Source organism: Protopterus annectens, chromosome 3.part1 (genome assembly GCF_019279795.1).
Source record: "Protopterus annectens isolate FY-2018-M chromosome 3.part1, PAN1.0, whole genome shotgun sequence".
NCBI lineage: Eukaryota > Metazoa > Chordata > Ceratodontiformes > Protopteridae > Protopterus > Protopterus annectens.
Window position 1 is genome coordinate 766255137 of NC_056732.1, and position 18797 is coordinate 766273933.

Sequence of the window (18797 nt, forward strand, 5' to 3'; positions counted from 1 at the left end):
ACAAAAAGTTTGCTGCTGATTTTTACCATCTTATCTTGGTCAAGTTCACAATACATACACAAATGTCAGAGACTTTGTTGAAATTCAGACAGATCACATCCAGCGGCATACCTGTTCTCACTTACGTAATGACTTCATCATAGAAATGGATTAGGTTAAGTTGTTTTTATGTGATCTATGTGCACTGAATCCATGTTGGACCAAATTGCTCTAAAAGTATTGAAAGTTTTGACTTCATCAGTACTTTTGTTGTTCTGTCCACCACTGATATGTTTACTGATCTGTAGTTTCCTGAGCTCCGTACTTCTTTTTCACAGACCAGTACCTCTACTTGCCTCCAATGGGAGCTGTTAAACAGTTCTGGTAGAAGCCTTGTAAAAATCACGGACATTTTTTCAGTATCTCTGTCAGGATCCCATCTATCATTCTACTCTACTCTGATGTCCTTACATCTTCCCACCTTAGAGCTCTTTCCACATCTTCCTTTGCTACTTCCACATCTGTGCACTCCTGTCATCCTCCCCCCTGCCTTCTTCAAGTAGTACTCTCATTCTGTTTCTTTGCTAAACACTGCCATTAAATATTTATTCAGAATTTTACCTTTTTTGGTAGATTCCTTGTATAATCCCCTTTCCAAGCTACCTCCCCATAGCTCTTCCCCACATTTCCTTCCCTCTACATATCTAACGAGGATATTTTCTCTGTCTTTATGACTGCTGCTATTGTTTTCGGCCCTTCTGCACCTGCACTTCTGATGTACTTTCCTGCTTTATTTACAATAGCTAAATAACTTTGCGAAGATTCTCCTCCTTGTTTCTCCTGCCCCTGTATCTTTTCTCCCTGTCACTAATCACTCCCCTCACCTCCTTAATAAATCAGTTTAATCAGAATGTATTTTGTTTCCTATGAAGTAATTGAATTTACATGTTAGTAAACTAATATTAAGACATAATAGTGCAAATGATAAAATGAATTTTGTATACTTAAGAATAAATGGAGTAATTTTAAAGTTTTTTGGGTCTAAGAGCCCTCCTCATTGGTGATCTTTCTTCAAGGGAGTGCATACATGCTATCAATCTGTAAAAGAAGCAGAATATAAATGAAATGCCTTTTTTATCGAGTGGTGCACAAATTCACTTCTGACAGGCCCTGGGATTCAAAGACATTGTGCACTGAATTGGACAAGCACCATGCTCACTAGGTCTAGTATACCACTGTGAACTACCTAGATTAATATATATGAACTGAGTGAGATTGTCCATGGTGGCATATAACATACATGCCATTTTCTTGAATGGTGAAGAGGAGCACCTGGTACAAATCTGTGTTACTAGGCACTTCTACGTCTACTAAGCAATCCTGTGCTAGGACAAAAAAGCACCAATACGGCAATGTCTGAAAGTTTTGAAAATATACTAGACCTTACTAAGTGGCTACATGCATATCTTACTAAGCTGCCTCGGTTTGCTAATAGTCCTAGGAGCAAGTCATACAAATATTTCACTCCTTAGGCATGACATCAGACCAGGGGTCATCTCATAATGTAGCAATGACAGGATCTGGGAACAGTGTCAACAACCAGTGACAGGAGCTCACCATCATCCCTGCATGTAAACAGGACAGGTTCATCTGAGGTGGGAGGTTTTGTACTATAGTGAACTCCACTGCTATAGGGACTTTCCTACCATGCAGAGTAGGTGTATTTTTGACAGCTGTGTTATGTTACTCAGCACTGCATGTTGAGCAACATTCAAACAGGGAAGAGGTCTGTACTGCTGACAAAGAGAATCTTCTCTGTGTAGTGTGCATTTGCTGTCAGATGTGTCACTCAAATGGCATCATCTGGTACTCTAATGGCACTGGCCTCTTGAAATTCATACATTTGGGAGGGGACTGGTTTGCATATGTACTCTATGCATGGAGTACAATGCTTACAAAGAGGAGCATTGTGTACAAATCTGTATGAAATGATTGTGGAGTTTGTATACAGGTACATCTTATGCCAACTATGCTTCACTGTTAATCAGTACTTAACACATCTCAGTCTACATTGTACTTTTGTTGTATGTTGCTCCTGCTGTTGCTGAAAAACTTTAGTAACATTGTTGTTTGCTACCATTTCATGAAATTTTAAAACAGCAAAATTATAAAAACACAATTTGACACATTCCGTTCTTCTCATTTTTATGACCTTTTTTCTTTGCCTATGTTTTTTATTTCTTCCCAAACATGTAATAAACCAGAAGAACAAGGCAAGTCATTGCCCAGTCTGTAACTAGAGTTTCTCTTTTCTTTCCTGGTATTACATTGTCAATTCCTTCACCCTGAAGCATTCCATGCATTTTACAACCATGATTCTTGAAACTAGAGTATCATATGCATTCTGTTATCTCTCCCATTTTGCATCACTGGTGTCATGATTTTCATTAACTCAGCAGTTTTTACTTTTACTCCTATGCTATACATCTTTCTGTGGCTTCATTCATTAGGTCCAAAATTACAGATTAATAGGATGTATTACCAAAATTCTGAACTCATACCTTACCCCACCAGTAAGATTCTGGAATGGGGATGTGATCGCTTTTCTGTCGTTTTCCTCTTCTCATCTGGTAAAGTAGGACTGTCAAATCTGGGAAGTTTCGATTGAGATCAAGGTTTTGAGCATTTTGTCGTCCACTTGTCCAACCATTCTGTTCAGGGCCCTACAAATATCAGAAACATAACAAACTGAGTTACAAAGCACAGAAAACAGTAATAAACGTATTAAAACATCGAACATCAGAACGTAAACCGCTCAAAAATGTGGTTTACATGTTCGATGTTCAGAATATTAATTAGGCTGGAATATCAGCAACCTAATTAAGGTGAAGTCGAATTTGACCTCTGAAGTCCATTGTCCCCTTTGCAACAGGACATATGGACCAGAGCCGTACTGCACAGCGCTGACAGTAATGTTTTTGCAGGGGGGAAGCCTCCCTGCACCCCCCCCACACCCCCAGCCACTTCTATATTCCAACTCAGAGATCACATTACAGTGCAGAAAAGGGTAAATTTCCCAATCCACACTGTCCCGCGATCTCAGTACGAAGCATCATGTTTTCGAGCCAATGCATACCACATATTACGCCAACGATGTAAAGATCGACGGCACACTGTCGAATGCCATAACAGAGTCGGTCTTCCAGGGTTGACATTTCACACACCTTTTAAAGTTAAGTCTACATTTTGAGGATCACACTTTTCACTTTCACACAAGGCACACTCCACATTATAACAGTAAACCAACGGCTGGAAGACACAGTGCCTCAAACAAATTTTCTTCACTACAACAAGGAATACACTAGGAGTCACGAGTAACAGGAATAGACTTTATTTATTGTATCCGACAACCACTAAAAGCACTAAAATCCACAAAGAAACACTGAACTACTTCTCCGCGTTTTTCGTCACAAATGTAACTTCATCAGCATACTAGAAATATTCAAACTCTTATTTTATATAGTCTTGTGGCAGTACCTAACCAACCAATGCACCCGTTTAATTAAGTGAAGTCCTTTCAAGTTAATTCGGATGATTAAATACATTTATGCAACCATTTGAGCATCTCCAAATGCATGAGAATACAATTTAATTATTAATTCATTATACCTTAGATATTTTGTTAAGATCGATATTTTTAAAGAACAATATCTTGAAAGAACACAGTGCTGCAGGAAATGTTTAAACACCTTATTTAAACCAAATCATTTACTTATTTATCGAAGCTTCGCTCAGCTTCATATAAAACTGTAAATGAATTCAAGGACACGATGCATAGTTATAGCTGAATAGCTAAATAGCTAAATACCACCATCTAGTGGTGCATTGTGCAAATTACATGCTATTCTGTATTCTGTATTCAGCAAACATACAGTAATTCAGGGACTATAGTAAAATAGCTGTACATAACGCCACTAGATGGATGCATTTACTGTGTCCCTGAATTACCATGACTTGTGTGCATACTAAAACAAATACTAATATGGAAGAAAGCCAAAACAGTTGTATGCTGTCATTATGTTGTTACATAAATGCGTCACATCAGTAAGCACATGTTCAGTTACATACAATACACTTGCTGGTGTAGAGCTGGAAGCTCAATGTCTATTTATGTTACAAGAGACTGGTCTACAAATTGTAACATACTGCTGAAGGGTCAAATTAGCTAAGGGCCTAGAGTCAAAATACCACACTTCCTTATGTCAGCATTCTAACTGTACAGCTAATATTTTACAGTTGTTAGAAAGTAAAGAAACAATAAGCCTAGCTAGCCTCTTCTGTAACTATATTTAACATTCTACCTCCAACTCCATTCTTATTTACTACTTCAGTTTTTTCCACCTGTTTTGTGTCCTTCTGAATGTTTCTGTGGATTCATAGGTGTTTACTAGACTAATGACCACAATGGCCGTTTTAAGTCTAACCATGCATCCCAAACCTCTGACAAGTTCAGTTACCCTTGATAAGTGCAAGCAGGGCTTGGGAGATTAAACATTTACAAGCAGGAGCCTGGGAGATGAACCATTTACAGGCTGCCTCTGTTCATTAGAGACATGGGTGCCAAACCAGGGATGAATTTCCTGTTCACCATCCAACTGCCCAAGGTGAACTTAAATTGGGGTAGGGAGGAACTCTGCTTCACATGGATGGGGATCCTGTTCAATAGATGGGCTAGTCTCCGGGATACATACCTTTATATCACAGGCAAGGTTTAAGTCTTTAGAACAGGTAATTCTGGTGCTGCTTGTTTTGTGGATATGCAGTGGATATGCTGGTCATTTTGGGTCAATTCCAATCTCTTTCAGTTTCCCTGCTTTAAAACCCGCATTTGCATGGTTTTGCGCCAGTATACAACTCAGCACAGCTCCTTGTGGTGTCCTGCAGAGTGATACAGGCAACAGAGAGACCTAAGAGAGACTTTCAACTGATTTAAGTATTTTTCTTTGCTTTCTGCTCCGACTGCATTTTCCGCCTAAAAAGCGAGTTTCTAACTGATCTGTGTTTGAAAAAGTTTAAAATTGTATTGCCTTACCTGCTTTTACAGTTGCACTTTCTAAAAAGTCGTTTTGTATTGTTTAATTGTTGTAGGCTACACACTCAAGTGCGCTAGCCTGTTTATAGCATTTACAGTGTTTTCTGTGTGATTTTCTGTTATTCTCTGCAAAAAAACAAAAAAAAAAAATATTCTTTTCCCGCCTTACTGAACTAGATTAGTCCAGATTTCAGGCTTTGCTGAATTCCGGACTGTGGTATAGGTTCCTGTGTTGCCCATATCCTTACTTGGATAGGAGGAAGTTTCTCTGTTCACTAGTGAGAGTGGGGAGCTTTGAGCAGCCTATCTGTCCCTGGAGGAGTGGTCTCAGCCCAGAAACTAGTAGCTTATTGGCCGTTTTAGGTCAATTCCTATCTCTTTCAGTTTCCCTGCTTTAAAACCCGCATTTGTGCAGTTTTGCGCGATTTTGCGCACTGCGCAGCATCGGGCAGAGTCACTTAAACAGGTTTAAACTATTACCAGCTCCACAAAGTCTACTCTCCACTTTTTCCCTTAGAACTCTTCTAACTCTCAAAGTAAGCACTCTATTTTCCTTCTAAAGCCCTGCACTTGGTCAGATCTTATAAGTAAACACTAACAAACTAAAGCACTACACCCTCTTATACTCTTTATAAGTACTTGGCTCCCTATTGGTCCTTTCTGATCAGTCAATAAACAGTTCCTTATACTATTCTGGCATGTCCAAAGGACAGTTTCAGGTTTACTCTCCAGTCCAGCTAGTGAATATGGGAATCTTGAGGCAATGTTACAATTGCCTTATGTACACAGACCACCCCCTCCTCCTCCCAACAAGCTCAAATATATTAGAGAGATGCAACTATACAACCAAACTGGAGGCTGAGCTCTCTCAACCCAAGATTGGCACAGTCAGTCAGGAGAAGGTAACTACTCACACCACAAATCCAGTCTCACATAGACCTATCGCATCAGCAAACCAAACACATAAACACACAAAAACATACTAGGAGGCTCTAAATAAAAATCTGCCAAAGCAGCAGAGACCTTCAAAGCAGACATCCAAGCAACCACTACCCCACACCGATACCCACTTAGCACATACTTCACAAAGTCAGTGTGCCACACAGTCACAGCCCTTAAGGCTAAAGAACACACCAAATACTCTTGTAATAGGTGACTCTATTGTCAGACACACTGACGTCCCACTCACCAGACTGAAAAAGGAGAAGGTCACTGTAAGCTGCCTATCGGGCACCAGGATCCGCCACATAACACAAGCACTCAGGTCACTCCAAAGCAAGTACAAATATGACTCCGTCATTGTCCATGCTGGTATGAATGACCTGCGATGTACCTCCCTGGACTACATGAAAAGAGACATAGAGGAGATCTCTGATCATGTAGCCCAGGCCGGTATGACCCTGACCTTGAGTAGCATCTTGCCCTTACCAAGAATGATGCCACAGTATAAAGACAAAATGATCAATTTTAACAACTGGCTAAAGTATTGGTGTCATTCAAAGGGGATCCAGTGACATGCCCGACAAGCCACGTTGCTTCGCTAGGGACGGCTTGCACCTGTCACCCCTGGGCTTTCGAATACTGGCTAAGGCTCTTGCCACCCCCACAGTGCCTTTTTTAGGCAAGGCTCCAAAGACAAACCCACCTCCATAGAAAATACAAGGAGAAAAAAAACTAAGGGTAATGCTACTCAATGCCAGAAGTCTAAATCTCAAGATGCACGCACTCGAGGCTCTCCTCAGTATGGAGAATATCGATATCTGTGTAGTAACAGAAACCTGGTTCAAGGCTCCCGAGAGCAACCCAGCACTACCAGGTTATAACTCATACCATGCTTTTCGGCTCCAAAACTCGGACCGAACCACAAAAGGAGGGGGAGTATCCATATTCATCAAAGATATCCACACCTCCAGGTTAGTGGCACTGCACGAAGCATCGGAGACCATCCATGTGAAACTAACAGTGGGCAAAACTGCCTTTCAGTTTGTAGCCTGCTACAGACCACCCTCCCAATCTCAGGAACCTCACTCGGCTTTCCTGAGAACATTGGAGAATATGAAGGTATCTCCAAACACCAAAATATTGGGCGACTTCAACTACCCAAACATTGACTGGGAAAACAGCTCAAGCCCAAACACCCTTGCCCAACGGTTCTTAGAATTTATAAACTCAAACGCTATGGAACAACTGGTCACCACTCCCACAAGAGGGGACAACATATTGGACCTGGTCATCACCAACATGGGGACTCTATGTTCCACACCAGAGGTAAACCCCTCATTGGTAAGATCAGACCATAAACTAATCTCACTGGACATCCATATCCCGTCCCCACCCCCAGCCAAGGAAACCACTGTGAAAATTTTCTCAAAAGCAAACTTCACACTTCTCAAAACCGAGGTGGAATCCTTCAAAGCCCCAGGGCCAGTGGAAAATACTGCCCGAACCGCAGAATCCTTTTCAAATGCATTCTATGAGCACCTACAGGAATGCATGGATCGTGCTATCCCAAATAAAACCAAGACTCACTCCTCCAAAAGCAGGAGACCTGTCTGGTGGACCTCGGCCATAAACAAGCTATACAACAGAAGGAGGAAGCTACTACATGATAGAGCAAAATCTCAAAAAGGGAAGGCATCTCTGATCAGTACTAGTGAGAAACTATGATCCCTCATAAAATCATCAAAGGCCAGCTTCGAAAGAAAAATTGCCCAGGACGCTGATGATAATCACAAGGCCTTTTTTAGTTATGTAAGGAGTCTGGGTGGCAACTCCCAGATATGCTCTGAGTTAGTACAAAATGGCAAAAAATACACTGAACCCACAGACATTGCCAACATCCTGGCAGACAGGTTCAGTGCAAACTTCTCCCCCCCCTTCGCCCCAAAAAGAACAAATGTCTATCCCAACAGAATGTAGCCTCTCAGACATCACAGATGCACAGGTGAAGGCTGCCCTCTCCAAAGCAAAAAACACAGCATCAATGGGACCGGACGGTGTCCCGGGCTGTGTCTTACATGAGCTCCAAGAAGAACTGAACCCTCACATAAAGTCACTGTTCAAACTCAGACTTACTACAGGATAAGTACCCAAAGAATGGCGTATAGCAACAGTGGTCCCACTCCACAAAGGTGGTGCCACAATGGACCCCGGGAACTTCTTCTTCTTTCAGCTTTTCCCGGTTAGGGGTCACCACAGCAGATCACCTGTCCGCTCATGATTGGCAGTGGAGTTTTACAGTGTCGAGTTGCCAGCCCGGCGCCCAACCTCCCACAGAAGGCACACACGCACTCACACCTAGGGCCAATTTAGAGTGTCCAATCCACCTGCAGCATGTCTTTGGCATGTGGGAGGAAACTGGAGCACCCGGAGGAAACCCTCACGACCACAGGGAGGAGGACATGCAGACTCCGCACAGAAGGCACCCCAGCCGAGGATTGAACCGGAGAACCTCTTGCGGTGAGGTGACAATCCCTGACTAGTCTGGTCTGCAAACCTATGGAGCGTATCATCATGGAACTCATAAACAAAGCCATTGGGAACCTCCAGACACTGGACCCTACCCAATTCTGCTTTGTTAAGGGCAGATCTTGCCTCTTAAACCTAGTTGACTTCTTTGAAACAGTTACCAAGGCCATAGATGAGGGGAAGGTAGCCCACACAGCCTACCTGGACCTCGCAAAAGCCTTCGACACAATACCCCACTCGGGCATCATAAATAAGCTTACCAGCTTAAATATCAACCCCTATGTCACAAGATGGGTTGCAAACTGGCTCAGGGATAGAACCCACATGGTCAGAATTGCAGGTGCCATGTCCGACTCTAAACCAGTTACAAGTGGCGTCCCACAAGGCTCAGTCCTGGAACCTCTCTTATTTGGTATATACTTCTCTGAGGTACAGGCTAACACAGGAGGACTATGGCTGACTAAGTTCGCAGATGACTGCAAACTGGGAGCCATAATCGACTCTCCGGCTGATACAAGCATCCTCCAAAAGGGCCTCACAGAGACCACAAAAGGAGGGTGTGTATCCATATTCATAAAGGATACCCACACCTCCAGGTTGGTGGCAACGCACGAAGCTTCGGAAACCATCCAGGTGCAACTAACCATAGGCAAAACTGCTCTACAAATTGTAGCATGCTACAGGCCACCCTCTCAAACTCAGGAACCCCACACAGCCTTCCTGAAGACACTGGAGGGTATAAATGTATCTCCAAACACCATCATATTGGGTGACTTCAACTACCCGAATATAGACTGGGAACATTACTCAAGCCCTAACTTTCTAGCCCAACGGTTCCTGGAGTTCATAAATTCAAATGCCATGGAACAGCTAGTCACTGTTCCCACGAGAGGAGAAAATATACTAGATCTCATTGTCACAAACATGGGGACAAAATGCTCCACACGAAGTATATCCCTCATTGGTGAGATCTGATCATAAACTAATCTCACTGGAAATCCACATCCCGCCCACCCCAAACAAAAGACCATAGTGAAGAACTTCTCTAAAGCAAACTTCACACTACTCAAGACTGGTGTGGTATCCTTCAAGGCCCCTGAGCCAATGGAAACCACAACCCAAGCTGCAGAAGCCCTTACAAATGCCTTCTATGAACACCTCCAGGACTGCATGGTTCAGGCAATCCCAAATAAAACCAAGACTCTTTCCACAAAGGGCAAACGTCCAGTCTGGTGGACCCCAGCCATTAACAAACTTTACAATAAGAGGAGAAAGCTATTACATGATAGAACAAAATCCATAAAAGGGAAGTCACCCCTGATCATTATTAGTAAAAAAATACGAGCACTCATAAAATCAACTAAGGCCAATTTTGAGAGAAATATTGCCATGGATTCAAAGGACAATCATAAGGCCTTTTTCAGCTATGTTAGGAACCTGGGTGGAAACTCCCAGATATGCTCAGAATTAGTCCAAAATGCTACAAAAATCACTGAACCCACAGACATTGCCAACATACTGGCAGACAGGTTCAGTGCAAACTTCACCCCCCTCTCCCCCCCTAAAGGAGAGATAAAGTACAGTTTTGTACCTACCATAAATGTAGATGTTCGAGGATTCCATTGCTGCAGTCCTGACTATTGGGTATAGTCCGCGTCCCAGTCGGCCCGAATACCAGAGTATAAGGCTGACGTCGGTCATGGCGCCTTAGACTGACGCGTCACGTCAGGGTACTAATGCGCATGACCGACGCCATTTCCTCAGTCTTTTCTTGCCCCAGATGTCAGAAGACCCAAAAAGACAAGTCCCAAAAAACCTGCACCAATATCCATGTACAATTTATACAACAATATATACAAAAATATAAGCATGTAAACTCACCTACACAACCACCCCTAAACATAGAGGGAAGGAGGGAGGGTAAATTGGACTGCAGCAATGGAATCCTCGAACATCTACATTTATGGTAGGTACAAAACTGTACTATGTTCTTCGTCTTCCATTGCTGCAGTCCTGACTATTGGGTAGAATCCCAAAGCAGAGGAAAGGGAGGCTGGCAAATTATAAGGAAGTAGGAGCTGATAACATGCCTTGCAAAACAGCAGTGGCAAAGCCAGCCCTAGACTTAGAGTAGATAGGAAGATGATAATGCTTAGAGAAAGTATGCACTGAACTCCAAGTAGCTGCTTCCAAAATATCCTTAGTTGCCACCCCTTAGAAATGCTGTTGAAGTGGCAGTAGCCCTAGTGGAATGAGGCCTAATCCCAGCTGGAATCTCCTTGCCATGATGGGAATAACAAAATGCAATGCAAAAGCCAATCCACCGGAGATAGTTTGTTTTGACACAGGCTTGCCCTGTGAACTCAAGGCAAAAGAAACAAACAACTGCTGAGACTGCCTAAAATCCTTAGTCCTGCTTAAATAATATCTCAATTGCCTGTGTACATCTAAAGTGTGCAAAATCTTTTCCCCTTTATTTTGGGGATCTGCATAAAAAGTAGGCAAATGAATAGTTTGGTTTAAAGCCACACTAGAAACCACCTTAGGCATAAAGGAAGGATTAGTACGTAATGATACCCTATCCTTATGGAAAATCAAAAGGGCTCTACTGCCATAAGGGCCTGCAACTCAGACACCCTTCTTGCAGAAGTAATGGCCAACAGAAAAGCAGTCTTCCATGACAAGTATTTCAACTCAGCAGTAGCCGCAGGCTCAAAAGGTTGTAGAGTAAGTTTTTCCAACACAAAATTGAGATCCCAAGCAGGAGTAGGAGCTCTACGTGGGGTCTTATATTCTTTGCCCCTCTAAGAAACTGCTTGAACAAAGGATGCGAAAACAAAGGTGGGTCACAATCATAATGAGCTGAAATTGCTGCAGCATGAATCTTAATGGAAGAGAAGGACAAACCTTTGTCCAATAACTCAGTAAGATATTGAAGAGCCACACTCAAATTAGGCTCAGAAATCTCCAAATTCTTTGCTATACTCCAAAATAAAAATCTCTTCCATTTGTCTGCGTACACCTTCCTTGTACTAGGTCTTCTAGCTTCCATAATCACATTTAAAACTTGTTGAGGAAGTTGAGACCTGCTGTGCTTCAAGAGAGAATATGCCAGGCTGTTAGATGAAGAGAGTGAAGCTTGACATTGAGCAGATGACCATCCTTCTGAGATAACAAATGAGGAATCAGAGGTAAAGGCCATGGAGGCTTCCTTACCAGACTCCGGAGTAGTGGATACCAGTGTTGCCGAGGCCAATCTGGAGCTATCAAAATCATCCTTGGCCTGTCTTGTCTGACCTTTAATAATACCTTTGGAAGAAGAGGCAGAGGTGGAAAGGCATAGACATGAAGGTTTTTCCAACTGAAAGACAGAGCATCCACTTTCCAAGCTGTGTGATGAAACCCCTTTGTGCAATACTTTGGCAGCTGGTGGTTTAGTGGAGAAGCGAACAGATCTATGTCTGGAGTTCCCCATGACACTGTCAATTTCTGAAATACATGAAGATCCAGTTTCCACTCGTGGGGATCCATGATTTGTCTGCTTAACACATCTGCTAGGAGTTCTGTGCTCCTGGCAGAAACCTTGCCTGAAGAGTTAGTTGCAGGCTTAACGCAGTCTCCCATAAAATCATTGCTTGCCTGCATAGAGGATAAGAATGTGTTCCCCTTGCTTGTTGATGTACCACATGACAGTTGTGTTGTCTGTTAGAATCAACACCTGCCCTGGAAGAAGTAACTCCTTGAAAGCCATCAATGCAAACTGGACTGCTAACATCTCCTTCATGTTGATATGTAGATGCTGTAGTCTGGCAGGCCACTTGTCTTGTATCCACTTTCCATTTAGATGAGCTCCCCAAGCAGTGTCCGAGGCATCTGTCGTTAAAATCTGACTCGCCTCTGGCCGGGTCACAGAGAGTCCCTTGTTTAGGTGACATTCCTGAGCCCACCACAAGAATTCCTTTTGAAGGCAAGGTATTATTTGAATGACAGTGTCCAAATCCTGGCAGTGCTGTGTCCATACATTTTGAGATACCATTGCAGCTTCCTCATATGCAGTTTGGCATTGGGAAGCACCAGAATACAAGATGCCATGAACCCTAATGCTTGAAGGACTGTCCTTGCAGTCAGCACGGACTGATGAGATAGTTGATGGAAGTAAAGTGACAGACTCTTTTGTTTGTCCGGGGTTAAAAGGCCATCTGGGCTGCTGTATTCAGTCTCACACCCAGAAAGCACATGTCTTGAGAGGGTACTAGACTGGACTTTATTTCGTTCACAGAATACCCTAGGCATCTTAGCACTGCTATGACATATTCCAGATGCTGTAGAAGGTCTTCCTTTTCTTGAGCCAGAATCAGGCAGTCGTCCAAGTAAGGATAGATTTGAATGCCTTGAAGCCTGAAGTAAGCTATCACTGGAGCCAGAACCTTTGTGAATACTCTGGGCAGTAGATAAGCCAAAGGGCAATGCAGAGAACTGATAATGAAAATCTCCAGTTCGAAACCGCAGATACTTTCTGCAACTTAGCCTTATAGGCACATGAAGGTAAGCTTCCTTGAGATCCAAAGTTACCATCCAGTGATCCTTGCCCAGCAGAGGTAACAGTTGTTGTAACGTCAACATCTTGAACTTGGGAATGTCCAGATAAGTGTTGAGGATAGATAAATCCAAAATTGGTCTCCACGTGTTCCCCTTCTTTGGTACTAGGAACAGGCGAGAATAAAATCCGAAGCCCCTTTCTGACACAGGGACTGGCCGAATGGCCCCTATCTGGAGTAACTGAGAAACTTGCTTGTGAGCCTCTTTTCTTTGTGGAGGAGGAACATCTGGCATGCCTTTGAAAGGGGGCATTGTGTGGAAATAAAATCTGTAACCGTGATGAATGATATCCAGCACCCATCTGTCTTGAGTGATTAAATCCCAATTTTCTTTGAAAAGAGACAGTCTTCCTCCCAAAGGAGCTGCCAGACGAGAATCCACTGGCAGCTGAAAAGGCAGGTCATTGGGTCTGCTTACGAAAGGACTGACCCCTGCCCTCACCAGAAGTCTGAGCAGGTGAACTCTCTGATCTAGGCCTAAATGAACCTTGAGCCCTGCCCCTACCACGTCTAGACCTACCCCTAGACTGGGAACCATAAGCAGGATATGTCCACCCCTTAGCAGGCCAATTTCTACTAAACTTGGAGGCTGCACCTGCAAAAAATCTTTAACAGTCTGCATAGACTTAGCTTTGTCCTCCATTTTCTTTAAAACTGCTTCCACAGGCAGTCCAAACAACACATCAGACTGTAAAGGAGCATCCAAAATCCTGGTCTTAACATGCTCAGCTAAATTCTGATCCTTCAACCAGGCATGTCTGCGAAGAACAGAACTAGTAGCAGCCACCCTCGAGGAGGCCTGAACAGCATCAAAACCACACTGCAAAGAATGCTTACCCACTTGTTCAGACACATGAACCAAATCCAGCAATTCTTTACACTCAATACCTTCCGCCAAAGCATCCACCTTAGATTTCAATTGTGAAAGGAGATAATTCTGATATTTTAGCATGTGAAACTGACAATTCAACGCCCTCATGGCTAGAGTGGAAGAAGTATACACTTTCTTACCCCACCTATCCAAAGCCCTTGCCTCTTTATCAGAGGGTACAGGATTTTTAACCACAGAAGCTTTAACACCTTTAGGCCCCTGAGAAACAGTTTCTGGGTCCGCCCTAGGACTCTTAAACAAATACTTATGAGCTTCGGGCACCCTATAATACCTATCAGGCTTAACAGGAGCAGGAGGCAAGGAGTCAGGGTTCAGGGAAGCCTCTGCAAAAACATCCTCCACCACATTCAACACAGGAGGAATAGCTAAGGGCCTATGCTGGGGTAAAACAAGAATTCCCTAAGCCTTTTCCTGGAATCAGAGTAATCCTGGCCTTCCCATTTAAAGTGCTCCCTCATGGAGTGAAGAGTCTCTGAAAATGAAAAATCCTCAGGAGGAGAAGCTGTAGGAGTGGAATCATCCACATCAGAATCAGAATAAGTAGGAAACTCTTGTAAGTCTTCCACAGAAGACTCTGAAGCCTGTGAACACTGTTCAAAACTATCAAACTCCTGTTCCACCCTAGGCCTCTTATCAGGCGGGGCATAGAACCTGTAATTAGAGTAATCAAATCTTCTGCCATTTTAAGCATATGTTTCTTAGGCACAGAGCCCGAAATGCTAGGAGAAGCCCCCACAGAAGCTGAACTTGGCCTACCTCTAAAAGAAGCTTTGGCAACAGAAGGAGAGGCCCTAACTACCTTGGGAAGAGAGGGAAGAACAGTTACCTCAGAAGCCCCCTCAGCCTGGCCTACCTCCTGAGAGGGCACATCCTGTAACAATAAAGTATCTGCCTGAGACTCCATGGAGACTCCTGGCAAAACCTCTGGCTCCACTGAGCCTACTAAAGAACCGTCGTCCGGGACTGCCGGTTCCTCACCCCTAGGCTTCACTGTTTTGTCCTTGCGCTTCTTGGATGAAGCAGGCGTCGGAGCATCCGACGGCATATTATAATTGCAACGCTTTCCAAACACTAACCTAGCACAATCTAGCCTCCTCTTAATAGTGCGCTTGTTAAATCTAGCACAAGAGCGGCAACCAACAACGTCGTGCTCAGGCCCTAAACAAGGTATACACAATGTATGATAATCCCTATGCGGTATCTGCTTCCCACAAGAAATACAGTTATTCACTTTTTCTGACATCCGGTTAAATACTGAGGCAAGAAAAACCAAAATGTTCTAACGGGTTACTTAGCCAACTCTGTTTCGGTCTGAAACTCCGGTTTCGGAAAATCTCAGAACGCCAACCTGCACTCGCAAAATTGCTTCTGCATCGGACCATGCGGCAAAAAAGACTGAGGAAATGGCGCCGGTCATGCGATTAGTACCCTGACGTACTGACGTCAGTCTAAGGCGCCATGACCGACGTCAGCCTTATACTCTGGTATTCGGGCCGACTGGGACGCGGACTATACCCAATAGTCAGGACTGCAGCAATGGAAGACGAAGAACATCTATCCCAGCCGAGTGTAGCCTCCCGGACATCTCAAATGCGCAGGTGAAAGCTGCTCTCTCTAAAGCTAAAAACACAGCATCAATGGGACCGGATGGTGTCCCCGGCTGTGTGCTACATGAGCTAAATGAGGAATTAAACCCGCACATAAGGCAGCTGTTTAATCTCAGCCTTACCACAGGATACGTGCCCAAGGAGTGGCGTACGGCAACTGTTGTCCCACTCCACAAAGGCGGCGCCTCTACGGACCCTGGTAATTACCGCCCCATAAGCTTAACAAGTCTAGTCTGCAAAGCTATGGAGAGGATCATAATGGAGCTCATAAACAAAGATATAGGGGACTTGCAGACATTGGACCCGACCCAGTTTGGCTTTGTCAAGGGAAGATCATGCCTTTTGAACGAAACAGTCACCAAGGCCATTGATGAGGGAAAGGCAGTCCATACAGCCTACCTTGACCTTGCAAAGGCCTTCGACACAATACCCCACTCGGGTATTGTAGAAAAACTTACCAGCTTAAATGTAAACCCATATGTCACAAGATGGGTTGCAAACTGGCTTAAGGACAGAACCCACAGGGTTAGTGTTGCTGGCGCTGTGTCAGACTCCAAGCCGGTCACAAGTGGTGTCCCACAGGGCTCGGTCCTTGGCCCCCTGTTGTTTGGCATCTACTTCTCAGAAGTACAGGCCAACATAGGAGGACTTTGGCTGACAAAGTTTGCAGACGACTGCAAACTGGGTGCCATAGTGGAAAGTGCATCAGACACGGATATCCTTCAGAAGGGACTCACGGAAACAGATAGCTGGTGCCAGAGCCATGGCCTGAAGTTAAACGCCAAAAAATGTATAGTCATACCCTTTAACCCCAAGCTACCATATAGGTGGCAATCCACTAAGCACAGAAGAGGTTATCAGGGACCTGGGGACCCAGGTTGACAGTGGCCTTTCTTTTGACACTCACATTGCTAAAGTGATTAGAAAGACCTTCTACATTGCCCACCTGATCATGAAGGGATTCACATCCAGATCTAGTGAGGTTATTGTTTCCTGTACTCTTCACTTATCAGACCAATGATCGAGTACAATGCCCCATTCGGGATGTATCTCACCCGACATCTGCAGCAATTGAAGAGACCCCAAAAGTTCCTCACCAAAAGGATAAAGGGACTCCAAAATCTGTCATATGCTGCCAGATTGAAGAAACTCCAGCTCTATTCAGTCGCATACCGTCTGCTCAGAGGTGACATGTGCCTGACATACAAGGCCATGTCCAACCCGAATTAATGGACATGCTCCACCTCAAAAATCCAAATCCACCAAAACCACTAGAGCAAGCGACTTAAACCTTAGCACGGATATAAATAGGACGTGCTGGAGGGATAGATTTATCACTCAGAGACTCCCTATGCTGTGGAATAAAATCCCGGTCCATGTGAGGCAGAGCACCTCGCTGACTCTGTTCAAGAGAAATCTAGACCTGTGGATGGGAGATCGTAGGTTTACCCCGGGAATCATCTCTGTGTCACTGCTGGACAGAGGCACAACAAACTAATGGGCACAGTATTTTTTCATATAAGGGGTGGCGTAAGCCACAAAAATTTGGGCTAGGCTTATAAATGCCTTAGGGCAGATAGCCTAGTATAAACCTATGAACCTATGAACCTATACCTGGTGCCAGAGCCATGGCCTCAAACTAAATGCAAAAAAGTGCATAGTCATCCCTTTTGGGAAAAACAAAGTGCCCACAAATTACCACATAGGAGGTAATCCATTAAGTATGGAAGAAGTAATTAGGGATTTGGGAACCCAAGTACATAGTAATCTCTCCTTTGACAATCACGTTGCCAAAGTGGTTAGAAAGACCTTCTATATAGCCCACCTTATCATGAAAGGATTCACATCTAGATCTAGATCTAGAGAGGTCATTGTGCCCCTCTACTCATCACTCATCAGGCCCATAATTGAATACAATGCCCCATTTGGGATGTACCTTACCCTACACCTGCAGCAACTGGAGAGACCCCAAAAGTACCAAACCAAGAGGATCACGGGCCTCAAACAGATGGCCTATGCAGTTTGATAAAGAAACTCCAGCTCTACTCAGTTGCTTACCACCTACTCAGAGGTGATCTATGCCTGACGTACAAAGCCATGTCTAACCCAGAATTAATGGACATGCTCCACCTCAGGAAACCCAAATCCCTTTGAGCTACACGCTCCAGGGACTTAAACCTCAGCACAGCAATAAACAGGACATGCTGGAGGGACAGATTCATATCCCAGAGGCTCCCCTCACTCTGGAACAGAATCCCAATTCATGTTAAGCAGAGCCCTCACTGACCCTCTTCAAGAGAAATCTTGACGAGTGGATGGGAGATCGTAAGTTTCCCCCTGGGATCTCTTCTGTGTCCCTGCTAGACAGAGGCACAGTAAACTAACCTTAAAGGGCTATCCTCTGTGACCTACTATACAGAGGCACAGTTAACTAATCTAAAAGGGAGGCGAAAGCCAAACACACTCTGGCTAGGCTTATAAATGCCCTAGGGCAAACAGCCTAGTATCTACCTATGAACCTATGAATAATCCATCAGTGTAAGGTATGACAATGTCCTGTATGCCAGGCATAGATCTCCCTCAAAAGCCTGTAGGAGACAGAATACAGGGATAGGGCCTTGAGGCGGTCTGCATAGGATATTTTACTTATGCTCTCTATTATTTTAGTGAGGAACCTCTATGGACGTTCCAGTTGTTGGTTAAGCCTAGTTAGGTGCATACCAAAGGGAGCACTGTACTCAATGATAGGACTGATAAATGCCAAATACAGTGGAACAATGACTTCCTTGGACTTAGATGCCAAACCTTTGTTTATAAGTTGTGCAACATAGAATGATTTCCTTACTACTGTAGACAAGTGATGGTCAAATGTTAGATTACTATCTATGGGTGTCCCTAAGTTTATATTTACCAGGGGTGGATGACTTCCCGAAGGATACTATTATGCATTTCTTGGCATTTAGTTTTAGTCCATGGCTCTGACACCAGTTGTTTGTCTGTGTCGGCTCCTCCTGGAGAGCATTTGTGTCAGTGTGGAATCCAATGACAGCTTCTAGTTTGCCATCATCTGCAAATTTAGTCAGAGACCAGTGACACTGGCCTTGAATTCAAAGAAGTAAATGCCAAAAGGAGTGGTCCAAGAACTGATCCCTGAGGGACTC

At 43.9% G+C, this 18797-nt stretch overlaps 1 protein-coding gene across 1 annotated transcript in view; it reads right to left on the reverse strand.

Moving 5' to 3' along the window:
• The window catches only part of CPZ (carboxypeptidase Z), a 1352173-nt gene that overhangs the window by 319615 nt on the left and 1013761 nt on the right, over positions 1-18797 (reverse strand). Inside the window, exon 6 of the mRNA XM_044067099.1 lies at positions 2541-2702. Within this exon, the coding sequence (XP_043923034.1) occupies positions 2541-2702 (162 nt within the window). The remainder of the gene's footprint in view (positions 1-2540; positions 2703-18797) is intronic.